Source organism: Symphodus melops, assembly GCF_947650265.1.
Source record: "Symphodus melops genome assembly, chromosome: 19".
Lineage (NCBI taxonomy): Eukaryota > Metazoa > Chordata > Actinopteri > Labriformes > Labridae > Symphodus > Symphodus melops.
In genome coordinates this window covers 11,516,338-11,543,032 of record NC_136709.1, presented here as the reverse complement: position 1 = coordinate 11,543,032, position 26,695 = coordinate 11,516,338, and the positions used below count along the sequence as shown (strand labels likewise).

The 26,695-nt window shown below is 40.0% G+C and overlaps 3 protein-coding genes across 6 annotated transcripts; 2 read left to right on the top strand and 1 right to left on the bottom strand.

Moving 5' to 3' along the window:
* Positions 1–1,569: 1,569 nt before the first annotated feature.
* Positions 1,570–15,916, top strand: pgfb (placental growth factor b). 3 transcript variants are annotated; one of them, XR_013781306.1, is made up of 7 exons: positions 1,570–2,058; positions 11,293–11,329; positions 12,938–13,137; positions 13,253–13,328; positions 14,034–14,063; positions 14,180–14,242; positions 14,452–14,483. XR_013781306.1 is itself a non-coding variant. In XM_079369465.1 (7 exons), the coding sequence occupies exons 1-7, from the start codon at positions 1,870–1,872 to the stop codon at positions 14,471–14,473; spliced, it is 618 nt and encodes a 205-aa protein (XP_079225591.1). In that variant the 5' UTR covers positions 1,570–1,869; the 3' UTR covers positions 14,474–15,916. The 3 variants fall into 3 exon arrangements, 2 of the variants coding, with proteins under 2 accessions (XP_079225591.1, XP_079225590.1); XM_079369465.1 differs by having other exon boundaries at positions 13,253–13,332; positions 14,183–14,242; positions 14,452–15,916; XM_079369464.1 differs by having other exon boundaries at positions 13,253–13,332; positions 14,452–15,916.
* A 950-nt stretch (positions 15,917–16,866) lies between these two features.
* On the top strand, positions 16,867–21,439 carry cipca (CLOCK-interacting pacemaker a). The gene is made up of 4 exons (XM_079369929.1): positions 16,867–17,066; positions 18,071–18,187; positions 18,619–18,788; positions 19,077–21,439. The coding sequence occupies exons 2-4, from the start codon at positions 18,082–18,084 to the stop codon at positions 19,860–19,862; spliced, it is 1,062 nt and encodes a 353-aa protein (XP_079226055.1). The 5' UTR covers positions 16,867–17,066; positions 18,071–18,081; the 3' UTR covers positions 19,863–21,439.
* Positions 21,440–21,730: 291 nt separating this feature from the next.
* zdhhc22 (zDHHC palmitoyltransferase 22) lies at positions 21,731–26,168 on the bottom strand. 2 transcript variants are annotated; one of them, XM_079369931.1, is made up of 4 exons: positions 25,915–26,168; positions 24,739–25,068; positions 24,511–24,588; positions 21,731–22,915 (listed from the first exon to the last, which is right to left on the bottom strand). In XM_079369931.1, the coding sequence occupies exons 2-4, from the start codon at positions 25,064–25,066 to the stop codon at positions 22,638–22,640; spliced, it is 684 nt and encodes a 227-aa protein (XP_079226057.1). In that variant the 5' UTR covers positions 25,067–25,068; positions 25,915–26,168; the 3' UTR covers positions 21,731–22,637. The 2 variants fall into 2 exon arrangements, with proteins under 2 accessions (XP_079226057.1, XP_079226056.1); XM_079369930.1 differs by having other exon boundaries at positions 24,511–25,068.
* Positions 26,169–26,695: the final 527 nt, after the last annotated feature.

Sequence of the window (26,695 nt, the reverse complement as noted above, 5' to 3'; positions counted from 1 at the left end):
ACTTGTCTTGTCGCTTGTCAGCATGGATTAATGGTGAAAACATTTGGTGTGCTCTCATTTGGCACTAAAAAAAACACAGATAGATCACTGAGCAGACGGTTAGAGGATGGGCAGCAATCAGCTCTGGCTGTTCCGCACAGCAACACTTGTAGCAATTAGCTGCAGTTTGTAGCCCATTTAGAAAGAATGCAACTTCACACACACTGACACAAATCTGTTGTGGTGGCTTGATATGTTGTGCTTTACTGCTGTTTTTTTTTTTTTTTCTGGCTTTATGGGTTGTTTGCTGTACATCGTTTGTTATTGCAGTTTATGCTCTGAAATGTCCTGCTATTTGTATGCAAAGCCTGCTTCACCAAACCGAATTCTTTTGTGCCATTGCGGCCTGTTCACTTTTGTTAGCGCCACGTTTAGCTTTCTTCACTTTAAAAAAAAAAAAGGAGAAAAAAAAGAACAATACTTGAACTAAATCAGTTCACTGCAGTTTAACTTTGGCTTCAGGTTAAAAGTGTTTGCTCTCTTAGAAGCCGAAAACAACTTGAACAATTTTTGGTCCTTAGAATTAACAAACTGCTGCAAGAAGATAACAAGACAGTGAATAAAGAGAAGATTGATACTGTTGTAAAATAAAACTTTCACCACCCAGACTATGATAGCACAGCTGGAGAAACAGAGCTAAAACAGAGGTAATTGCAGAGTCATGTTCCTAAGAAGAATATAGTTTGCTTTGCGTCCATTCTGTCGTCTCCCTGAATTTTCCACAGCATCCATCATTGCCACGCAGAGATACAATTTAGCCCAAAACTACTATGATGCTGCCCAGCATAATTAGAGGAAATGTCTCTCAAAACCCTGATTGTTTGCACTTTCTGATGCTCTATCCAGCACAATAGGGATGGGGGATGTCTCATTCTGCCTGAAGTGTCTGAGATGTTTAGAAACTACACACTCCTGAGTGTGGTCTGTACAATAGAAGGAGGCAAGAGCAGCTATTCAACAGTGTTAAAGGAATGTGTGGAAGCCCACACGGAATCCTTTCGTTCCAGGCTTTCTCCAAACACAGAAGTCCCACACTGAAGATAATCTCTATGTGTCAACAGTCATGGAATCTTCCTTTTTTTTGTCTCTTTAAACTTGACTCAAACGTCAGAGGAAAATCTCTGTGCATCCCAGAGCCAAGCAATGAGTTTACAATGCATGTCACCAAAGAAAAAGGATCGCTAAATGTTTACCTTGCCTGAATAGCCCACACACAAATACTCAGTACTGAGTTTCTCTGTATTCTCCTGCATAAATCACCTGAACCGTGCTGTATAGTCTAGAACTCAGAAACACAGCATCAGTAGCATGTGGCACTATCTATGTGATAACCATTGAAAGCATCCCATAAATTACTGTTTTGTCACAGCTTAATGTGGCCATAAATAAGAAGAACGAGTGGCTGAGATTTGTGCAGGCAGATGAAGCAGAGAGGAGGACACAGAACAGGGGGAGGAGATTTAAATGGTCAGCCTGTGAAAAGGTAGTCCGGGGCTATTAGTGGCAAGTGTGTTTTTCCTGCAGGTTGGAGCTCAGAGAAGGACTGAAGTGTTGGGAGCGAATTTGGGATTTTTAAAAAGTTTTTTTTTTTTTTAAACTTTTTTTTTTTTTCAGGAACAATGCTCTGGCAAAATGGCAGACTTGAAAGCAACGTGTGTGCTTTAATTCTTCTTTTTAATTTGAAGCTTTAAACCATTTCTTCTTGACTGTATTTTTTCTAATCCAGTACGCCTCTGGGGCCTGATTCATTACAAAACGCACTCCTCATCATCAGGTTACACTCGCGCGCAGAGGAGCTACGTGACTGCTCTCATTCTCAGCCGGGAGCGGATGACTCGGAAATTCCCGGTCAGCATCTCTTTTCTGTTGTCTGCGTTGTTTGGGACTTTGTTTGAATTGTTTCGTTGTACGCATCGGGAGACACCAGCACCGTCTTTCACTCGCAGACATCACGAAATGAAAGTCGGTTTTGTCATCCAGACTGCGGTGACGCTTTATCTGCTGCTCTCACCTGCACAGGTAGGAAGTTATGTAAAGTGAAACTTTATACTAAGGAAATATCGAATCGAACGTCTGTCAATTGAATGTAAAAGTACAGCAATGATAACGATTTCAATACTTTAACTCAATTAATTCGGTCTAAGTTACTTCTTAAAAAAAAAAAAACAATAATGCAATTTTTTTCGAGTATTCATAGGCTAGTATGTGACATTGTAATGGTCTTAATCGAGTTAGTGAAAGTATGTTAATGAGCGATAATGATTGTCCCTCGACACCTTTTGAATGAGCTCTATCCTGCTCTTCTCATTCATAAGATGAAACGTGACAAACTGCATCCCTCTGCCTGGAACGCTTGATGCAAAGTGACTCACTGTTATATTTGGCAAAGCACACTAAGCTTGTAATTACAGACGCACTTTACTTTTCAAGCCAGTTTCCCTAACAGGGACTTTTCTCTCTCCTAAATGATGATATCTTTATTCATTTTATTGTTTATAGTGTAGATTTCCATTAACGAAGTTTCACATGGTATGGGTTTTTTTTTCCAAAGAGGAATCTTCATTACGTTTGAATGGTTAGTTTCAAAAGTTTGCAGCTGAGAGACTTGCAAGCTGCTTGGTCTGACATAAAGTCATGGCACTGCATCAAATAAAACTGGCAGGAGAGTTTACAATCTTTTGCTCTTTCCTTTCAGCATGAACATGGCTTTGTTTTATCTCAGTAGATCTGAATGTCAAATGGGGACAAAAAGCTGAAATCATGTCAGGCCAAAAACATTTTAATGAATTGAACTTCAGGCCAGTTTTCTAACTGTCTGGCTGGCAGTGAATTAACAAAAAGCTGTTCTGCTCTCTGATGATTAGCATGACTGTATTTTGTAGTCCCATAATGGAAAAAGTGCCAGAACAGTACAAAGCTGAGAACTTATTCAGAGACTTGTGCCACACTTGTTAGTGGATGGGCCATTGGACAGCCGGACATAATGCCAAGTAACTCATTCTCTTGCATCCATTCAGTCTCTGATTTCCTCCTGAGGTGGGGCACTGTCTTTGGGCACAGTCTTAGCTAAATGGTAAACGTATGACTTGTAAGAACTGTATCAATGAAGCCGTAGAGCAGAGGTTCCCACTCTGACTGGGAACCCCCACTGTCTCTATTTCAGCATTGTAATATAAAAAAGGCTGTATATAATATAATGTATAAACTGTAGCACTGTGTTGACATTCACATATCCTAAACAGATACTCAGTTTATGTAGGTGTCACATTTTAATTGTATGGGAACAGCAGACACACATTGTTTCACTTATGGGAAGCAAAAACATTACTTTGCCACTGTTAACCATGTTAACCATTTTTTAACCATTCGTTAAAATTAAGCTAATATTTGAATGTTTTATTTTCCACCATAATGGGTAAGAAATGCTATTTTAGATCATTCAACTTTTGTATTGGGTATTGGAAAGCATCTTACGACCCCACTGTCAGTGTCTAACGAGCCCCCAGGGGTCCCAATCCCCATTTTAAGAACAGTACAGTGTGGAGAAGACTTAGACCTGGACCCTAAGATGTTAAACAATGTGGTGCTGTGTTTTTTAACTAGTATTTGAGATATTAATATCAACATACAAAGCTACTGTAAATTTACATGTAAAAGTGGGCGTGGCCATTTTTCCCCTAAGAAGTGGATTTTTTGGAAAAAATATTTTTTTTGCAATGGATTCAGAATCCTTAAGAACCCCTAGTTTAACCCCTCACAAGCTACCAAAAGGAACAGTTAGCATTTTCAAATTTTCACCTAAGTATACAGTACCAATAAGGCACTATTCCAGCTACCCAGACTTTGAGCCGCTCTCACACATTTTCCTACAGAAGTTGGATTTAAATGTTTTTATATGTGTTATAAGACAGAAGAAGAAATCTATTGGAAAGGAATTTATTCCCAGATTTTTGCAAAAATCTTATAGAATTCCTTTACTAGTTAAATTTCTTGAGTGTTAAACATACATACCTGGTCATTAAAGCTGATTCTGATTCAGAAGTTCCATTTCAGCCAGACTGACATTCACACATCGAATCTTGGGCTCTGGAGTTTGGAGGGGAAAAAGCCCCAAATCCATCCTGATTCTCTGTTCTAAGAGTTTGCAGCTATTTCAGACTTCAGAGTGTGTGAGAAAGGCATGGGATAGCCACATCTATGCTTACCCTGATAATCAGCTCATGGCTTGCTCATAAAAAATATGAGTGATAAAATCAAGGGCCCTTAAGTTTCAGCAGGTTAAATAAGACGTGAAAACCTGAACTGTGAGAAAACTGACAGTGAGATACATCAACCTTATACTGGGTCCTCCTCTTACTTTTCATTTCACTCAATGCTTAATGCCAAATTGTCTGTCAATGGACACTAATTGCTGCCCTTTTTTAAGCCTTGTTGACAAATTGAGACTCTTTTGGTAGATATGTGTGTGTTGACATATATGTGGTTGGAAATGCTACTTAAAAAAAAAGGTTGTATTTGCGATTCATTACCCACATGGTGTTAATTGATAATGATGATGTTCATCCCTGACAACTGTTGTCATCAGACGCTGTGACTCATGAAATCATTCACGTTCACTTAGGGTTAGTTCCATCTTTTTCTGCTCAGGGATTTACTGCATATACAAAGCAGATGATGATTGTGGTCCTGCATGCTGTCTTTTCTTCCTCTATTCTCACATTTACTCAGTTTGAGGGATAACATTGTATTCAAGAACAACATCACATTCATGGCTTGTGTCCACTTAACCATAAAATAGGTAGGACTGTAGATATGGTATTAAAGAAAGACAAGACACAATAAGGTAAATGTCATCCACATTAAGAGGAATCTTTACTTTTATTGGATTATGAGTGATTAAACAAACTGTTTAACCTGCACACACTTTGAAATCAGAACAATGTTACTGTAGGTGAAGGTCAAGTACAAGCATGAATGTGTGTAATCAACAGATGAGTACGAAATAATTCATGAAGTCATAAACTATAAATGTCAGCAATGTCAGCAGTAAATGGCTTCAAGATTTCTTTGAGAATGATTAATGTTCCATTAATGTGATCTAAATAATATGTTATTCATTGCTTTAACTGAACAGTGCACACATGCCGTATGGAAGAGGGTGGAAGTACCCGGGCTCTTTGGAACAATAGTAAACCCTCTGTAACCTTGTCACTAATACTGTCTGATGAAGAATACTATATAACTGCTGAACACTCAATATTTTGCCCACATTCCTAAACAGTCTGCATGTCCATTCATTGTAGGATGTAGGAGTGTGTTTAAACTGCAACTGTGCCAAAATGTGCAGTACTTGTTGCCTCCTGCCCACAATGATGCATATTTAATGTGCACTTCAAATCTTGCACCAACAAAACCAAACCTGAACTGAATTTATTCAGTGATTCGGCGAAGAAACACCTGACTCCTCAACTCCAAAAATGTTCAGTGAACGATACAAATGAAAAGCCTCTTTGGTGTGAGGTTATGAAATTCTTTTGAGTCTGTAATGAAATAGGACGTATTCCTTAAAGACATAGATGTAGCCAAACTCGTTTCCGATGTCTCAGAGTTAAACTTTTGCACTTGTGTCTGTGTGTGTTTGTGTGAGAATGTGACATTTAACAGGTGTTTCCTTAACATCATTACCAGCAGCAAAACAATACTTGAGTGTGGCCATCTGTTTCACACACGTGTCTGGGTTTTGTGTTCAAAATTCTTGTTTATTTAGTGTATAGAGGTCACATTACTTACGGTTGAATTTCATATTCATTTATAAAATATAAAACAAACAACAACAAAGATCAAGTAAAGCTTTCTCAGAATTTAAGAGACTCTGTTTTATATACATCTCAGTCAGTAGCGATCAAACCGTTTCTTTCTGCGTTTCTTTGTTCAGCTGTCTAAATGCAAGGCCATACATTTTCAGTGGCCTGCTGAGTGATAAGGCTGTTTTTTGCATTGTTGTGGTATTTCTCTCTAGTTGTAATGTCCTGACCCAGGGGAAGGTTGCAATCGCAATCAGGAAATATGGATTTCTCCTTCCTCTTGCGGAGGAGGAGGAGCAGTGGCGCTTGGGGCTGCCGTCTACTCAGCAAGCTTTAATCTCCCATCTGGATGTAATTTACTGTGGTTTACACAGGGAGAAGAGCGTTTACTGTAATAGAGACCACAATTACCACCGGTCAGCCTTATCTCAAGACCTGTGTCGTGTGTGTGTGTATATTGTGTGTGTGTGTGTGTGTGTGTGTGTGTGTGTGTGTGTGTGTGTGTGTGTGTGTGTGTGTGTTTGTGGACAGAGTACATGGTTTATAGCCCTCAGTGGTTGTGTGTGTGTGTGTGTATGTGTGTGTGTTTGTGAGTCTTGAGGGGGACGTTTGTGTATGCAATAACTGACTTACACTGAGAATATGTTGTTTTGTAGTTTATCTAAATCAACATCTTTACGCACCTTTACCTCTTGCTGGTCACTAGACGATGTTTGTAAGACAATTTATAAACTTCTCAATAAATCTCAGCAATGTTTATTTTTTAAAGACTGTGCTAGAATCATAAATCAGGGAGAGAGAGAGAGAGAGAGAGAGAGGGAGAGAGGGAGAGAGAGAGAGGGGAATGACAAGTGGGAGCTGAGCCACAGGTTGGATCAGAATCCGGGCCTTTCGCTCCATGGACGATAGCCTCTGTTTAAGGGGCGTGCGTGCTAATCACTAGGCCACACAGGCAACCAAAATCTCCAGCTTTTCAGTCTAATAATCAACCAGAGATAAATCAACAACATTTCTTGAAATGTTTCCATGAAAGACAAAATGACTATAGCAGAGACTCCTGGAAGACACGGCAAGAAAACAAACCAATCTGTGATTATTGACCATATGCAGACTGTATTAAAGATGTCATAATGTCATACTGCTCTACCCAGGTTGCAAGCAATGTAACTGCAGCAAATATGACACTTCATTATCATTTTCAGTGATTTAACACCAACCTAAAAGACAATAAACATTTTTTTCAATTAAAAAAAAAAAAAAAGAACTTGTTAGCTACTGTCTAACCACAGCATTGAGCATATTTTATTTCAACTGAACTAGGCTAGCTGTTGTCCCCTTGTTTCTAGACGTCATGCTTACCTAACTTGCAAATCGTTGACTCATGCTTCATTGGTATCAAACTTTTTTTTATCTATGTCACAGTAAGACAATCTATGAGCATGTTAGTCAAAATATGTCTTTCCTATATTGTGTTTTCTCTTCGTTTTAATTGTTAAGGTCTGTTACTATTTTCAAAATTGTACAGTTACTCAGTTGTTTGTGTGTACTACTTTGTGGCTTTGAACCTGTGTGACACACAAACCAGAAGTGTGTCGATCCTCTAATCTGCAGAGTAACTCTGGATTTCAAAGGCTCCATTCACTCAGATTACCTCAACAGATTGTTGTGGCACATTTACCACACACTCTGTTGAAGTCTGTTGGTGTTTTGGCAGTGCTTTGTGATCACAAGGCCTGACCTGGCCACCCCCAGAGACCCAGCTGGATACTGTCAGAGTTGTAATAGCACCGCTTTCCTTGTAGGTCCACCCACCGAGTGTATACAAAACAGAGCTGTGCTTTCTTTTTGTAGTGGTGGAGAAAAGATACAGCGACCTGCAGGCCCCTGTGTGAGGCTTTAGAATGAATGTTGTGGTCATGGTGTTGATGACGTGGAATCTGGCTCTCGATAAAGGATGGATGAGGAGGATCAGTGAGACAGGGAGGTAGCTCTGTTTTCTCACTCGTCTAGCTGACTCAGTGTTTGTATTCACTTGTTCTGCTTTAGTGCTTTCTGTCCTGTGTGGTCCTGTGTTCACAGTAAAGCTTCAGGCAGACCAAAACCATGACACAGTCCCCTACGTGACCTATATCATGAGTTTGTGTTGCAGATGTTAACCTGGTCTGGTCTATGGCTGGGATCTTTGCCAACTTTGTTTTTTTTAACAACTGTTTAGCTACTATCTCCTCTACATACATCACCCTTATCATCAAACTGTTTTCAAGAGTAAATGTAAATGACAGTGATAACCAAACAGCAAGCATGCAGCTCATTCCTAATCCCACTTCAAAATGAATTTAACATATGTAATCGAACATGTTTAGTTGCTGTGTTTTTGTTTTGTTTTGTTTTTTATGGGTGACTTGTAGGACAGCTGAAGAGAGACATAAAATGTTGGGAGGAGAGAGTGAATTGCAGCAAAGGATCAGATTCAAACCCACGGTTGCTGCAACAAGGACCACAGACTTTGCACATGGTGCTTGTGAAATAACTGCCCGCGCACCAAGACAAAGCACTTTTGATTACCTTTAAACTACAAATTCTTCCTTATTTTACTTTAATTATTTTGTGTTTTTGAAACAATCCATCTACAACAAGCATCTAAATTTTTTATGGATTGTCACCTTTGTTATAGTGTGCATCAATAACAATCATGACAAACTGTAATTGCAATTTGACCCCTAAAATGTTGATTTTTTTTTTCATTAGTGTTCATGAGACTAAACAAAACATTTCTCACTTGCTGACATTGTTTCATAAAACAAAGGAGGTAAGATGACAGAATGAACCGTCTCTCCATCATTTTGCTGTTCGTTTAGTCAGGGGAAATGTTTCTGTATATTTAGGCTGGGCTGACAATGAAATGGATCAGTATTTTTTCACGTGTCTAAGGTCCCTTTATGAAACAGTGTTTCCTGGCTGCTGTCCAGATCTTTTTGGCTATTCGCCATAGTACCTGCTGTTGAATTACCCAGGCCCCCCTTCCCAGCATGACCCTCAGAGTTTAAAATCCTTTATGACCATTATTCTGGGTCCCCATCAAGTTCTGTTTTTGCTCCCTACACATGCTGCCCTTCCTTTGACAGACGAAGTTAAGTAAAGAGGTTAAAGATGAGGCAGTTCAGCTGTGTGGGAGTGGAGAGTAATGAGGCCCGGAGCCTCTTTGGCCTGACAGCAGGAGCCCAGAGACACAACAGGTCCTCGGTTGTGACCCAAAGGATGGAGCAAACTCTCAGCGAGCTGCAGACAAGCTTTCACCAGAGACTTCAGAAACAGAAGTGACTGGTTTTATAGTGTGTAGCAGTGACCCCTAAAAAACTGTTTTTCCTTCGCTGCTGTAAATGTTTCAATCCCACCCCTCTTATTCAAACTGGCGGTCAAAGACAAGTCATATACTGCACTGCTAAGCTAAAGGTCTGTGAGAACCAGATGTCAGAAGCTGAAAACAACTTGTCTGAGTGGGCTGGGGGAACAGCACTCGACGATTACAAATCCACAACGTTGGTTATTATTATAAACAAGCTGTAATAAGAGCTGTTTCAATTTTCTTTTAAGGGTTTTTTTTGGGGTGGATTTCCCAACAAAGCCCTTGATTTTTTAATCCATCACCAGCAGCGCTATCGTTTCGTTTGTTCTATATTGATTCTGTAAAACTCTGCAGAGAGGAGATAGTCTGGCTTTTTACAATGTGTCCTTTAGTTTGAATTGTGTTCGAGCAGTTTTGATGACTTCAAAGCAGTTTTTTTCTAAACCCAGATGTTGGACACAATGCAGAATAATAGAAAAAAAAGTAGAAGATTTTAAGCCAGTTTAAGTCATGTCAAGTGTTTGTTCAGCCCTTCATCACAGTAACTCTCAAAGATCTTTACACCCACATCATAAAAACAATAAATGAAAATGACATTCAGCACTGAGGAGTAAAAAGCTCCCAGAAAACCTTGAGAGGAGTAGTTAGAAATCCTGCTTCTAGGATTTACTTGACAAGTTTATGCACATTGATGTAAAGTAACCTCCCAACATCCATTAATCACTCAGAAATATTCGCGGTGCACAAGGAGGGAGTGAGATAGAAAATGCTACGTGACAATCCTCATGGAGCCTTTTTCGTAATTTGGCAGCTCCTTGTGGGCAGCTCACTCCTCCCTGCTCAACCACAGGAGGTGCCAATGATTGCTTCTTCGCCATGTCCAAGCTTAACCCAAGGCTGAGGTCACAGAATCCTCCCCACCTCGCCACAATTTTTGACCCGAGCCAAGAATCCCTTGTGATGTGGAGCGGCCCCATGAGCACAGCTACACGATAGAGGGCCGATCATATGGCCAATTAACACTAGGGAAGGATTTATTTTATCCACTTGAGAGAAGAAGAAAAGAAGTATAAGCTTCAAAATGAAGTGACTTTTTAACAAGCAGAATGTGTATGTTTCACAACACAGTCCAAACAAGGGTCCCTCAAGAACAACACTTCCATCAGAGGAACAGCTGTACATGTTAGCCCGATGACCAACCACTTCGAAAGAAAAGGGAGATGTCTTAACGGATCCCCAGTCACAGGGAGGACTGATCCTGAGTGTTTGACTGGAAGCTCTTCATGCCAAATCTGTTGCTGAGTACATGGTGTTGCAGAGAAGACTGATCTGTCCCAAGTACTCTGATCCCTGTGACACTTTTACAGAAACCTCTGACATTTTTGCATGACAGTGAATGCATCATTATCAAAAAATCAGAACATTCCTTTTTAATCACATTATTTGGTAGATTGGCCCGAGAGTAGCACTGTACTGAAAGAAACTATCCTCACTAACCCTTTTTGTCATTTAGGAAGTCTGGTTTGCTATCATGTATCTTCTGTTAAATCTTACTAGCATCAGTAATGTCATGAGGTGTGTGACACAGCACCTAACTTGATGAGCTGAGATTTGTCAAAGCAGGTTATAATCTGCCACTCTTGTTCTTCTTTTCAGGGACATTTTATCAAACGTATTTTTTCTTTCCTGTGAAGGAGTCAGCTAGAGGTTTTGTGTTTTCCCAGGCCAAAGAGAAATGTGCTCTGTTTATCATGGGGATGCTGGGAAAAAAATCAAGAAACAGTGGCGAAGGGGGGAGACTGAATGGGAAGATGAATGTGAAAATAAATATAGAGATAAATTGTACACCACAGGAAGCAGGTTTTGAAGCTAAACAGTTGGACAACAGAAGAACATGATGAATATGATAGACCAGATCTGCTGCCTGTCAGAAGCAAGAAGGTTTGATTTGCTGTGGTACCTGCTTTCACCACTAGGGGAAATACTGTAATGACTGATATAGGTATTTTTTTGTCTTTATGAGGTGGATATTTTTGAGAGGAGTGTGATCCAGAATTGTTCATGTACATTTCCATCTCTGAAAGACTTTTTCCTTTTTTACAGAGTGTACCCTTGTCAAGCATAAACAGTACAACAGAAGGTAAGAATATAACCTTTTTTTTTTTTTTTTTTACATCTTTAACTCTTCTTTTAGTCTTGTTTAGGTTTTGAAACACTTTATAATAGCAAGATTGTTGACAAAAGTGATAGGAGAGGAAACAGTACCGTAGCTCAAACAAGCCACCTGTGTCTACATAACTGAGAAAAACAAAATGATGTAATCCAGGCCCTGACAAAAAAAAACCTTTAAACTGTATTCATTCGTATTTGTCATGCACTGTTGAGACATATAATCCTGAATTATGCAAGTTCAATGAAATTTCTGTTATTTTACATAGACATGTCTGGACTTGAAATCATTCAAACATTTCTTTTGGGTCTCTTTAATTTACACAACAATATCCCAACTTTTTTACACTGCTAAAGGAGAAGTGAATAGCAAGTGAAACTTTTAGAGGATTTGAGAATACCCAACAGAAAAGCAAGAGAACCATGAGTCCAACCCAGTCTCACAGTCTGCGTACAAATAACACAACATTACACTTTGAAATGATGTGCCATGCATATGCCAAATTGCAATTTTGTGTGCATATGATACACCAATCCCTGCCACTAACTTCTATAGCGAGCTGAAGCGCACACTTTCCTTAACCAGTTGGGATGTGTTGCAAGTCAGTCTGCTGGTCAGGTATCGGACAGGGGTCTGGGAGGGGTCAAAGACAACTATTCTAACCTCTCCCAATCCCTTTTCCTAACCATAACCCCTCGAGATGTGTTGCAAGTTGTATCATATGCTCCTAAAATTGCAATTTGGCGTACGCATGGCACGTAATTTGAAAGTGTAATGTCGTGTTGTTTGAACGCAGATTGACGAGACCCGGTAGATGACTCAGACAGTCAGCTGAAGGAGCTGTAGCTGGTCAGTGAACTAGCCCTCTGTGCTGTACAACATTATAGTTCATGGCCTCATCCCCCTGCTGTAGCTGCTTCCCCTCTGTCTCCTCCCAGCCTGTCTGCTCTTATAAACAGCTGTTTTGCTGTCAGGCTCCATTCGGTGACCTCAGGGGTCACCGTAGTCCCAGAGGTGCCCTCGGGGCAGCCCAGCTCCAGCTCCAGCAGAGCTCTGTTCATGGCTATGTTTCCAATGTTTGTTTTCTCTTCCTTCACTGTTTGCTCTGCCATAGTGGTCCCTGTTCCTCCTCCACAGACTGTGCAACTGGAACACTTTTACACATATACTCCCACAGGAAAGCTGTACATTACACAAACAATTCCTTTTTACCCCGAAATGAAAACAGGATACACAGTGGCGTATCACAACTGGTTTTATGTTTCTGTGTGCATGATTTGTCATTGTTGGGATAATGAAAAACTACTGACACTGTTTACATTTGGCAATATTAACGGAGCAGTTTGCCTCTAGATGCACAAATATGTTTTCCGTCTGTCGTTTCTAATTGAGCTTCACATACACAAACTAAAATAAGTTGCAACTTAATTATAATTTGCTTTGTGAAAGTAGGTTAGAAATGCACATGTGGACAGAAAACCAAATATTTATTCATCAGATCACTCAACCTCCAACCCACCCATGTCGTCTTCTTAGAGTAATGCTAAACTAAACTTAGCCTCCCACTCTTATCCATAGTGTTGTTGATGTTCCAAGAGGTGTGGGGTCGCAGCTTCTGTCGGACCATAGAGAAGCTGGTCGAGGTGGTGCAGGAGTACCCGTCAGAGGTGGAGCACATCTACAGCCCCTCCTGTGTGCCACTGGTGAGGTGTGCAGGTTGCTGTGGAGATGAAAACCTTGAGTGCCATCCCACTCAAACAACAAATGTCACCATGCAGGTATAGCCAAGCACATGTGCCACAAAAGTGTGATGTTGTGAATCTCATTCAGTGTGTGTGATCTACTGTACTGCAATGACTTCTCTTGACAATGATAACTTGTTTGATCAATCAGCTGTTGAAAATCAGGCCATCAGAGCCAGACCAGGAATATGTAGAGATGACCTTTGTGGAGCATCGGACATGTGAATGTAGGTAAGAAAACAAGAAATACGTTTGTGGATGCATACTATATGATTAGTCACAATGAACACGTAATGTAGCTATAAGCTGCTAGGCTAGTTAGCATGTTTAAACTTGAAATTAGTGTGGCTTCTACAGGACTTCGACACAATGTCTGACATTAGCATGGCATGACAAGAACACCCAAATGGTGTAGGCCTTTACAAAATCAACCGCTCTCCAGTTTGAATGAAATGTATGAGAAAGCGCATTCAGATTGTTTAGCAAAAGCAGCGGCCATCTTTATTGCTTATTAAGTGCCCTAATTTCATTTAAATCCATGTGATATTTTGCCAGAATTAACAAAACACAAGTTCATAGATTTATCTGATTAACACGCTAAAAAAGAATTACCAAAAAAAAGGCTGGTACTAAACAGATGCTGCCACAATATATAAAACATGTACATTAGTGGACCAAATGCTGTTGTCTGACCATGAGCATCTGACAAATGCAAAGCCTGGACTCAAGGTGGTCCTCCAACTCAACCCTCCCTCCCCTCCTGTGACTATTTTGTGGTATTGGCACTTTAATCAGTAGGGGAAAAAAGTTGTGAGTAATGTTATTACAGCTATTAGTTATTACTCATAGTTTCTAGGAGACAATGTTGGCTAATGATTATTACACAACAATCTTTCTGAATCTTCATTCTATTCTTCACACCTGTTCCTCAGAATCAAGAAGCCTATTGTTAAAGTTGAAAGGTAAGAACATTATATTGTTAAAACACGAATTTGAAGATTTTGAAAAGAATAATAAAATCCATGTCAGAGATACCTCCCAGAAAGCCTAACTGAATAATGTTATGTTCCTCTTTCAGTAGAAGGCAAAGAGGAAGAGGAAGGAAGAGAAAGGAGAGGCAAAAAACAAAACAATGTGACAGGTGATGGCATTTTCGATCTAATCCTTTTTTACATAAGATCAATTGTTTAGCATCTCAAGACAGATGCAACAGAAGTTCATGTGTTCTTGTATGGTATACTTGTCTTGTCAGAATAAAGGAATCTTGAATCATTTTGGGAGGAGAAATTTAAAGATAGATGTGAAAAACCCAAACTTCAATGTTTTTTTTTTTCTCCCTGTGATTTTCAGGTGCCAGATCCCACGCAGGTAACTGTTGTGGCAAACCAAACCTCCTGTTGCAGTGCGGCTTATAATTTATTTCCAACCCAGTGACAGCATCCAGGGTGTCCTCCGCTCATTCACTAACACTGTGTCTGCAGCCAGAGACTCAAACTGCTGGGTGGTGTTGCCGACACGCCCTCCTGCTGACGGGTAGAGCATTAATAATGATAAGCTTAAACAGGAAGTTTGTTTTGATCAGTGGAACCACTGCTGTAACACAACTGACGCGATGGACACGCCTGGGAGCCAGTGCAATGTAGAACCCAACAGATCAACAACTTCTCTCTTATATCACAGTGTCAGTTATTGTGTTATGGATATGTCTTAGGTATTTAAAGGTTGTAACACATCTTAAGAGCCTATATTTATTAATGCAGAGAAAATTTTGTTCAAACAATCTCCAAGAATCCTGGATTCATAGCAGAGAATGTTGCAGCCGTTTTGTGCGAGCAACAATGAAATGTCTCCCCCTTGTGTTTTTTTTAGAATAGTGTTCCAAACTGCTCCTTATGAAAAGAGTATTTTTCTATTTCAATCATACAAATAAGATAAGACTTATGACAGAGGTTTCAGTCACATAATCTGCCTTTTGGATCTATCAGATATGGACAGTCAAACCTATTTTCAAAGTAAAATATGGCCAGACATGAGTTTGATTGACATTCAGACCTAAAGAAGAACAACATTTTTCAGAAATATTTAACATCTCAAGGCATGACCAAAGACATTTTTGCGTAAATTACTAAATGTGATTTATAAAACTGTCAAAATTCAGTAGTTTTCTCTGGGATCTTTCCGTCTTTTTCTGTTGTTATGAAGGGTTGGGATACACTGTTAATCATACATGTTCAATATTAATATAGAGAGAGTCTTATCATTGCTGATTCCATTCTAAGTTTAAAAGGCAGATTTGCCTCGTAAGTGGCTTTATCTCTGAATCCTGTATTCAGGTCTGTGAGAAAAACAGCTTTTCAGTTACACAGACACATCCCTTTGTCTGAAGCAAGAAGTGGTTAACCACCAGTAGGAATTGGAAGATCAGTACCACGGTTATCAATACATTACAGCACTGTTCTTTTTGGTATTAATCCCAATTAAAGAATATAAATTATAGTTAGTTTTCATCTTCTAATGTGGTTATAACATTTTCAGAGATATACAAACATTTCTGTGACATTTCTTTGGGCTAAAGCATTTGTGTGTCCCCCAGTGACACAAATCTCCCATAAGCCCACACTACAGATGTCTTTTTTTTTAAACACTGCAATAAGTACGGAATCAGTGAAAGAAGTCATGTAAAGTGGTGATGTTTGTTTTTTTGTCTTTTTGTTCTTCAAAAAGGAAAATCTATGAAAATGTAATAAGTGACTTTTCTATTGTGTTAGGTTTTTTTTTTATTTCATTTGAATATTTATTTTATAATTAAATTGATGTGGTTGAAAATTTGGCTTGCGTGATTGATCTTTATATAGACTCACATGTTTCATTGTTAATCGTTTTTTATTATACTGAAATAATTGCGGAAATTGCTGCACATTCTCATACATTAGTAAAAAAGCAGACAATTACGAAAAGCTAACTAATGCATAGGCCCACACACAATTTTAAACAATATTTTTTAAGGTATTCAGAAGATACATCAGCATTTAAGGGTCACCATTAGAATCTTATACCCATATACCATTTTTTTAAATATCGAAACGGCTGCACACAACAGCACAAAATAACACTCATTTCCTTTCAATCATGTAAAGAAAAATGTCCAAGCTGACCATGGCCACCTCTTCTGGTCAACAACACCTTCTCCAACCTCCAACACACCTCAACCGGCTCCCCTCAGGGCTGTGTGCTCTCACCTCTGCTCTTCATCCTCTACACCAGTGGTGTCAAACTCCAGTCCTGGAGGGCCGGCTTCCTCAGACTGTTAGATGTCTCCCTGCTCGGACGCAGCTGAATGTAAGGAGTGACTCATGATCAGGCTTCTGCAGAGCTTGATGACAACACATTGGTTTAAAGCAGGTGTGTTAGAGCAGGGAGACATCTAAAAGTCTGAGGAAGCCGGCCCTCGAGGACTGGAGTTTAAAACCTGTGCTCTACACCGACTGCAAAACCACACAGCCTAACTGTCACTTGTTGAAGTAGGCTGACGACACAGTTCTGCTGTCTTGATGTCAGGACATAGAGGAGTAGGGCACCGTCTGTCCCCAGGGCTGTCCAGCTCCTCAACTCCAGATCCCCCTACAAACAATCAAAAACAACCTCCTTACACCCCAGACAAAGCTCTGAACTTTATTATCTACCTTCTTTTTGTTTGTTTTTTTCGTATGCCTTCACCTTAACCCGTAAAGCTGTTTATGCTGTTTATTATGCTTATATTGGATTACATGCACTACTACAGTGTAGGTGTTAAATATCACCACCAGATGGCAGTAAATGAAGATTAAGTTTGCCGTCAAACACTCGAGAAGAAGAAACATAAGAGGAGGAGCCAGCCTGAAGTACAACCTCATTTTTAGACCTAAGTCCTGTCGGATGTCACCTTAAACGGATATATTTTTTCAAGCATACGCCGTTTTGGAAAGGTATGAAAACATAAAATCATTATCCAAATGTCTTTTGAAAAGCAAATATCCACAAAATTAACTTAATGGGTAGAGAAGCTAAAGCGACAACAGCTAACGCTAACTAAGCTAACAGCGCCAGGGCAGTAAACAGTACGGCTAATGTTCCCTTCAACTTATTTACATGACTTTATTTATTGAAGCGTATTTACCTTAGCAGTGTGTGCTCATACCAGCAAGTATCTGTCACGAACTAACGTGTTGAAACATTGTTTTTGTAAACAACACAGCATTAAAAACAGCTGCTAGCTAACTGTTTTTAATGTATAAATAAAGTATAAATATCAACAGATCTGTAACTCGGCTAATATAGCGTTTAAAAAGAAATACATCTTTTAATATTTTAATGTAATGTGTTATTGATTATTTGAATCATACAACATCATCCACTTGAAAACACAAATGCATTCTATTTGAGCGCAGATATTTTATTTTTAACGAGGTCATTAACATTTTAGAGACATGAATTTTTAATGACAGACAAATACTTGCACAATGACCGGCTTCAAACTCACTTCACCGTCCAGTCGGTATAAACAAACATTTTAATCTTGTGGTTTAAATCAATTCGGTGTTTATTAGTAGAACATCATATTTGTAATGTTATTGGTTTGTCATCAGAATCTAGTGTTTCTGGTTTCGGAGTCTTTATTAGATAGACTGTTCAAGGAGATGTCCAGTCAGTACTAAGTTATCTGTTAACGTGTGTAATCATGCACTAAATATTGATGGAGTTATGCTAATGCGAAAGGACACAAGTCGATGAAACAAACTAAATTGCACAATATTTACAATCACATAAAACTGTATGCTTCCAAGAATTATTTAAAATGTATACTCTGCTCTAACTTCTAACCATCCTTTGTTCTTGCGTTTGTTTTTACAAACCCTGAATATAAAGCAAAAGGCAAATTGAAGTTTGTCAGAGCTTAGTCCATCTTTTAACTTTAAAATCACTTTTCCAGAGCCGACAAACATGAGCAGTTTTAGCAGGCTTAACCGACACAGGACACCTCCGTTCTCCAGGACAACACACCTCGGATCATCCAAGCCTGACCAGGAGAGAGATTCAGGCTTCTCAGGTTTGATTTCATTATGTTGCTTCACAGTTAAATAGTCACATTAAGTTCTGTCTTTGCTCAATATTTCTTAAATGATGTACCAGATGGAAAATAATAAGAATGTCCGTGATTACAGAAAACTGCTTTCTAGGCCACGAACAAGGTCGATCCTTATCAATCTAGAGATCTAGGTCACACTTTTCTGTAAGCTATCTTCTGTTTGGTCAGTATTTCTGATGACTTATTTACACTATAAGCGCTGACCTACCTCAATGTGTTTTTAGTCCTTCTTATCAGGTTAATGGTGTCCTTTTCATGGCCATCTGGAAAAGCTTACCTGTATCTGCCACTGTTTCCATAGTGCTAATGATCTCCCTCAGAAACACTAGAAAGGGTAAACATGCTGCTTTTAAACATTATGAGATCCTTTTGCTTTGTCTATCCCTCCTCAGATGCCAGCTCGGAGTACCTCAGTACAGTCGATCTGACTGACTCTGAGGATGCGGGCATAAATGGGTTGACGACCGGCCAGGACTCGAATGGGCCTCAGGTGACTCTGATGGGAGGCTCATACGCTGGACTATCTCCAATGATCATCATGAATAATTTTGTCTTAAAGCAGGTAAAATACAAGCACTGTTTGATTATTGCTTTCGGAGCTTTATAATACTCCTTTAACCTTTCATCTTTTTCTGCCACCTCATCCTGACTCTGACATGTTTCACCCTGCCAGTTGATAAAGTATGAAGTCTGCAAGATTTTTCGTAGTGTAAATGTGATGTAAAAAAGTTTCATTTCCATCGTAGTTTGACTGTTATTATAATAGTTTAATATTGATTCTTGTTTCCAGTACTGTATTATAAATAAATAGCGTTATGGTATTCATGATTTTTGATTTGTCTGTTTTTAGCCTTCTTCCATGGCTCACACTGAAAAACAGTGGGGCTTTCCCTCACCCATGGAAGTGGTGCCTCAGTCACAGGTTGTTCTTTTGCAGCCTATGGTACCAAACGGCAGCTCTCCGAAAACTGGTCCTGAAAATATCAAACAATCTAAACGCCACATGCCGATCGTCAAGTCGTATCCCAGAATTGCCCCACAACCGGCAGACGCACCAACTAAGAGGGTGGGATCCTCCAGGATGAGGGTGGGTTCAACATATGAGCAGAGACAGAGGAGGCATCATCACGGCCACAGGCTCTCTTCTTCTCCCAGCCAGCAGACCGCACTGCAGAGTACAATGAAACCCACCTCAGGCTTCGAGACTGCAGACAACCAATCACAGGCAGAAGAAAGTCAAAAGCAACTCACTGACATGTCTCTCACAGTGTTGGCAGGGGCCAGCTCTCTGCCCCCCTACACGGATGATTTTAGGACTGAGATTGACACCAACATGTTGTACAACGACAAAGACCAGGACACCTTCTCCATGGACAGTGAGAAACTGAAGCGATTCAGCAACACCTACAACATCCTCAACGTGTCGGGCCTACTGGGGATCACCATGCGCACGAAGCAGCTGATCAAGGATAACAAGCGCACTCAAGGCCAGCTGCAGCAGCTTCAGGAGCAAACGGCTCTGCTTCTGGAGGCTCTGAGCAGCGGAGACCCACAGCTCTGGACTAAACTGCAGCTGTCTTTGCAGCACATAGACAAGGAGCAATGGGCAGCTAAAGCTCAGAGAGTCCTGGCATAAAGGAATGATGGACACACAACCATCAGTGAAATCAAAGGGTCACCAGATGATTTGTCGAGGGTGAAAACGTATATCTCGAATATTTACAATAACAGCGTTCTTTGCATAAAACGACAGCATTTAGCATTACATACAGAGAATATAACTAAATCTATAACAGTCATGTGAATCAGCTCAAATTCAACGTTTATGAAGATATTTGATATGAAGCTGAAGCACTCCTACTGTACTATTACGAAGTGGAGGTTTAAAAGCATGCTGACTCTTTGAACCCTTGCCTATAGTATATTTCTTGCCTTTCTTGCTTCAAAATGGCAAACATCACTTGCAATAGGGCTATGGCTTCTATAACCTGAATTTCTGATAGCATAAAATGCATGCCTTACAGCTCATGTGAGGACACATACAGGCCTTGAATGTGATCGCTGTAGAGGTCAAGATTTAGAGTTCAAAACCAAACGGTAAACGAGTATGGACACGTGCCCTGCTTTTCAATATCCTCCAAATCATTCTTGTTTTGTTTTTTTAACTGGGCACTGTCTTGTTCAGTTTGACTCGTTTACTTTGTTTTGAACGCTCAGTAAACTAAACTGCATGAGCCAATGTCTTATTCTAATGAAAGTGTTTCCTGACAGCTTGTGTTCTCAAAGAATAGCTGGTTAGCTCAAAGCGACATTTTAGAGAGACTGAAAGTGATACCGTTGTTGTTTTTCTATCATTTTGTTACGTGGTCTAAGTATTATTTATGTGTTGTCATGTTTCTGACCCAGGCTTAAAGCCATGTCATGGATGTAAACAAAGCACACGCCTGTGAAATGTTTGCAGAGCAAGCTCCTTTGGTAAAAAGATGGTGTTAAGAATTACATAGAAGTTTGTGAAAGCTTCAACTGTAGCAAGTGAAGTGTTGTAGCCATACATTTCACTCGTGTCTGCACTTTGTTCATTTCAGCTAAAGGTAAATGTTACTAAGAGGTATTCAATCATGACAGATAAATGGCTTCTTTTAGCTTCAAATCACAGACTTGCACTAAGTTATACGATTCCTGACAGCATTTCAGACCACTGTTATGACTTGTGTCCTTAAAGGAGCATTCTGTTTAAAAGAAAGTGATTATAAATGCTTATCTGGATGCCTGTGCCTTCCTGAACATGTCAATGTTTGTACTTTATATCAGTGTTGAGCAGCTTAGATTGTGAGTTTCATGTGAAGGGAAGCTGAATGTCCTACACTTCATTCAAAGACTTTGAGTTCTTGTCTAAACCAGGACAGATCCAAGCGAGGATTTGAGAATAGCTTGAATACAAGTCTGGCCGTTACTGGGACTTTAGTCTGAAGTGTCGGTCAACAGTTGGAATATTTATCCTGCAACGGTACAGAACTGTTTGCAACATTTTCTACTACATGACTAACAACAAAAATAACACATCATCAAATCAGCTTTTATTTTAAAGAACAAAAGACGGTTACAAAACTTTAGTAAACTTTCTTTTCATGTTGTGAAATGTGCTTGTCTTGTTTCCTTAGCAACCGTCACTTTGACTGAGGGTGGACTCTCATGATAAAATATTGAACATCATTTCCTCTCAGTCTCTAATTGTATGTGATTTTATTTTTTCAAAACAAAAAATGCCTTCATGCTGTGATTAAAATGCTTTTATTGGTTGAACAGGAATAGACCAAATAGCTCTTTAACGTAGATTTACTGAAACCCAGAACATCTCAACAGGAAGTTGAGCATTTCCGTGGTTTTACAGTGAAAAGTCCTTCGTTTAGGGCGCACTCGAACTAGGCCCAGCTGTCCCATACCATGCTGAACCACGATTGTCCCCCCCCTCCCCAGTCCCCCACTGGCCTGCACTCTCTCTGCTCCAGACCAAACCGAGCTTGAGCACAGTTACCTCTGTACATACCTCACCACCATACTGCAGTGCACTCTGGGACTTTTTTCTCTCCATGTGAGGAAATAGAATCAGCATCAGGTGTATGTCATGCCAGAGAGGAGGTAAAAACAAACGATGCTCAGTTATCATCTCGGTACGGATGGCCTAGTGTGAGTGCACCCTCAGAAGATTCCATCTCATCACACATGTAAGACATGAGTTCATGGCACATAGTGAATAATACCCTGGATAATAATATGGTGATCACATACCCATCCCACTCTGTTTATGAGTCACATTCATGTGAGTAGAAAACATCAGGCTCAACTTTTATTATTGTTACTGGCAGTTTATGCTTTAGCTCCTGTAGTTACCTGGTCTGCTAGCCCTTAACAATGAAGTCAATTTAGTGTTGCAGAAACTACCGAAAGTCACCTGCGCATTAAAGCATCCTACGAGAAAAGTTCAGCAAAACAAAGACACTTGAGCTGTAATCTCAGAGAACTGCAGGATGTAATAAAAAATGCAAAGCTATGGATGCATGCACTTGTGCAAAAAGGGCATTTGTTGTATATTGATGGAAGCGAGCAGCAGTGCACGGAGAAACAGCTGGATGTCCCAAGTGATCAACTTACATGTCCTAATATTGCCTTGTCAAACGCTACGTACTTAAAGAAGACACTTATACTAAGCACTTATCCAAAAGTTCACACTAAGATATGGCTCCTGTCCTTAAAGGAATGTGTGCTAACAGTTAAGTATTTCATAATCTACTTTAAAGGTTACAAAGCATCCATTTAGTATTTAAACTCAATCACCACATGGATCCCAAGAAAGCAGTTATTACAATTCATGCTTCCTGTGTGACCCATTAAGAAGACACGTTGTTTTCCCTCAGTCTTGTTTCAGTGCGTCTGTGTCTTCAGAGCCCGTCTCCACCGTCTGCAGAGGCAGGACCAGGCCAAGGATCCAGCGGGTACCAAAAACATCTTTAAGGTTGGTTCTCCAAGGGCTGCGGTTCTCCACGAGCTGCCCCCTCTGCATCTGGCACCAGGTCTGCCCCCGGGCCACCAGCAGCACCTGCTGGCAGCAGAAACCTGCACAGACCAGGCCGATACCGAGCCACACGTAGAGCATCAGAACCAGGAACAGCTGCAGGCCTGAGATTGTTCCTGTGGAGAGACATTTTAGGGACAATTAAATTCTAGGTAAATGTTTACTTCCTGTTTGTTTCAAACTGAGTTTCCCGCTTGATGGTCCCGCTTCAGAATAACTTTCTTACACAGTGTGTTAATGAACAGAAGTGCGATCTAGTTTCTCTTCTTCCTCCAGTAGATTGTTTCATCCAGCAGATGAAACACTGCTGTAATAAGCTACAATGTAATCCATTAAAGCGATTACAGGCAAGTCCATTAAACGTGCTACATCGAGGTTATTTGTTGTTATTCTATTTATCTGAAAACATCAGAGAATCCTCATGGTATTTCACCAAAGGGTAAACTCTCACTTCACTTGACAGGTTGACCTGAAGTCCTGCCTTGAGGAGACTTGACAAGAACAGGGAAAGTCTGAGTCAGAAATTTGGATAGCAGAGTTTGAATATCATGCACAGGAAGATTTATATCACAGCTAATACTCCACGTCATCTGTAAACTTAATTCTGTCTGTCGCCCACCACCTCCTGCTATTAATTTACAAACGCAGAGGGAATGTTACAATGTCAACCACACACAACAAAAACAAACTCACCGAGATGATAAACAGCCCCCAAGATAATCAGCCTCCCTACTCCCAGTCTGTCAGACTTTAAAAATGAAGCCGCCACACGCCTGGCATGAACTATTTTTAATGACATTACTCACCCACTGAACTGATTTTTTTCAGAGCTACAGCTACAGGTTTATGAACTGGGAAAATATATTCTATCCCGCCTGTAACCAAGGCACTTAATTACAAACAAGGCTGACTAACACCGATGAAAAGATCCAGCCTCAACATTCATGTGACCCATCCATAGTCTGTACATTCTCTGTCTGATGTTATGTGTTGTGCTGTTATGTTGAATGTGATCAGTTCACTTGTCATGGCACACATCTGAATGTGAATCTGTGAGTATGAATATCTGGGACAATGACACTAAAGTTATTTATATATATGAACCAGTCTGCTTGTAAAGAGAGTAAAGTCATCACATTTCCAGCTATCATGGCTGACCTTATATATATCAATCATTAATATAGCCATACAGACAAAAACATACATAAACGCTGTGTTGGGATTTTGAACCTGACATCATCAGCTTGTTTGTGTAAATGACAATTCAGGATCTGAATCGTGTAGAAGATCACGCATCGCATGTTTGTACTTTTTAAAGTCGCCTTCTGGCGACACTTAGCAGCATGAAGTCCACTTGAGGAGGGCTGGCCGATGTGAACTCAAATCAATATCCCAATTAATTGAACATTTTACCTCGATTATGATTGATCGAATGATTATTTCGTTTTTCTTTTTCATCAATTGCCCAGACCTACACTTGAGTGCGATTTTAGCTTTAGTCAAATATTGTGAGGATCCCTTTAGTGGTTCTGAAAGACACAAAGAAAAACAAATAGAGCCTTTACATGTCAAAACCAAACACCTCAAGTATTACACTGTAGCCAGCTGAAACAATATACAGTTAGGATGGTTAAACATGTGTCTCGGGTTAAAATACAGGAATTCCAATTGTCGTGAAGAGTTTATTTAGTACTATCCTGACACAACTCACCCATGAAGAAGTAACCAGTGGAGAGGGGGAGGAGAGTGAGGAAGGTGAGTGGGTTCTCGAACGAGACTTCGTACTCCACTGTGAGGAAAGCCACACCGAGAACCAAGCAGTACATACATGTACATGATGTGTAGATGCAGAACATGAGGAAGTAGCGCATATTTTTGTTGCCAATGCAATTCCCTGTAAAAAAGCAGTGATGGTCCCGCTTCAGAATAACTTTCTTACACAGTTTGCAGAAGTGGCGATTGTTCAGGAGGTAGTGGGCGTCCACTTTGTCCGAGCAGTGCGGTGAACACACCGGCACCCCAGTCTCATTGGCGCTTTCGGCGGGATATTTAATAGTCATTATGTAGTTTCCAAGAGCGTTGAACATCAAGAAAAGGAAAACAATTGTGTGAAGAGTTGTGGAGCTCTTCAGAGATGTGTCCGAGTTTGGGAAGATGGTTGGGATAAAGAAGCAGAAGTGTAAAATAAAAGTGACTGCTGTCGCGATGAAGAAGTACGCTGGGGCGACAGCGTTGAGAAGTCTCAGTTTTAACATCCGGGTGAACATGTCTGTAAGAGAAGGAAGACACAGGGAAAAAGCTAGTAATAATAGTGTTGACAAAGATCCAGCACAGCAATAAAAACAGCTTCCATCTAACTGTGTTTATAAATGATGAAGAACATACAGTTCAGACTCCTAGTTTACAATATTTAGTGTTTGCAGTGTAAAACATTTTTAGAAGCACCTCTGACAGCTGTCCTTTTGAAATATTCAAACAGACCTGTTGTGAAGTGTATGTCATTATGAATGCTATGTGTGGCAGTGGCTGAGGTCAGGGTTCCTCCTGAACTCCAGCCCTAAAAAATACTCTGTGTGTCCCTGCATGAGGTTTAATACCATCCCGCGAAAACACACTTCCAATGATGTGTTATTAAAAGCATCAAGGTGAAAGTAACCCATCTCCTGTTAAGTATTTTATGAATATTGTTTGAACTCATTAAATAAAGGAGGGTTTAAATCTGCTGCTGAGAAAAACTAATTTATCTACCAAGCAGGGTCTGGGGACTCAGAAGGGCCACAGAGAATACCGAGAATATCTCAGCCTCTTCTCAGTGATCTCCTAACCTACAGCACGAGCAGATGTGAAATGACAGAGACACATCACAACATGAAGGAAGGCAATAAGCAGCTCATACAGACGAAACTGGGTCAATTTGATTTCTACACGAGGGGCTACCAGAATGAAAAACCCTGGACAAGCTCTTCTGTATGACAATTTAAGCGCAAGATGACAGAAAGAAGCACAATCAAGGACTATCGCAGCGTCCTCTCCTCTGTGATGTCTCAATCATTTACATGCTGACGAATTTTGGAGAGAAAACATCTTGTCAAGCATCATCTTAATCTTGTCCTACCTGCAGATTTCAGAGGTTGGAGGAGCTGTTTCTTCAGCACCACGGAGGCTTGGCTCGGAGCTCGGCACGTTGATTCACACGCTCTCAAGGTGTTTCAGGACTACATCCACTGTCCACGCTCCTCATCACACAGGCTCACTACTGCGCCGTCTACCGCCCCCTGCTGGTCTGGATGCGTCTGCTAGACTCCTGTAAATATCCTCTATTTCACTGGCCTTCTGGGAGTTTTACTGTATGACAATAAAGCATTTAATAAATTTGTAATAAACCAAAATCGAGATGTTCAATACTAGGTTACTTCACAAATTCCATAGAGCTTTAATATTTTCTATGTGGAGTTTATCATATTTTTTTTATCAAGTAAAAAAAGCAGTACCATAAATGTTTTAAACAAGATTTGTAGAGAATTGTACTCACTCTTTTGCACACGTGCCAAAACAATGGGGTCGTAGAAGTTGGAACATTGCAGGACAGACAGTATTCCAGTAGGGGGCAATACAACCTTAAATATACCTCTAAATCAAAGCGTTTGAAGATAATAGTCTTGATATATTATTATACTGTTATACACGTGTGTTTGCACACACACAAATGAATGATTGGCTTATTTAAAGAAAATCTAAAAATGGTTTAATCTACATAGTCTATATTTAACTTGAAACCCTGTAAACTGAATAATCTGTAAACTGAAACGAATAAATCGGTACAATGATCAATAGTATGCTTGTATGCTGAATATACTAGTGGAAAAAATAGGAGCTGAAACACTAGGCTTTGACGC

Coding starts and splice junctions, on each gene's coding strand:
- pgfb (XM_079369464.1), top strand. CDS start 1,870: ATGACTCGGAAATTCCCGGTCAGCATCTCTTTTCTGTTGTCTGCGTTG. Junction 11,330..12,937: donor CATAAACAGTACAACAGAAG/GTAAGAATATAA, acceptor TCTTATCCATAG/TGTTGTTGATGTTCCAAGAG. Junction 13,138..13,252: donor CAACAAATGTCACCATGCAG/GTATAGCCAAGC, acceptor TTGATCAATCAG/CTGTTGAAAATCAGGCCATC.
- cipca (XM_079369929.1), top strand. CDS start 18,082: ATGAGCAGTTTTAGCAGGCTTAACCGACACAGGACACCTCCGTTCTCC. Junction 18,188..18,618: donor GAGAGATTCAGGCTTCTCAG/GTTTGATTTCAT, acceptor ATCCCTCCTCAG/ATGCCAGCTCGGAGTACCTC. Junction 18,789..19,076: donor ATAATTTTGTCTTAAAGCAG/GTAAAATACAAG, acceptor GTCTGTTTTTAG/CCTTCTTCCATGGCTCACAC.
- zdhhc22 (XM_079369930.1), bottom strand. CDS start 25,066: ATGTTCACCCGGATGTTAAAACTGAGACTTCTCAACGCTGTCGCCCCA. Junction 22,916..24,510: donor CACTGGTTACTTCTTCATGG/GTGAGTTGTGTC, acceptor GTCTCTCCACAG/GAACAATCTCAGGCCTGCAG.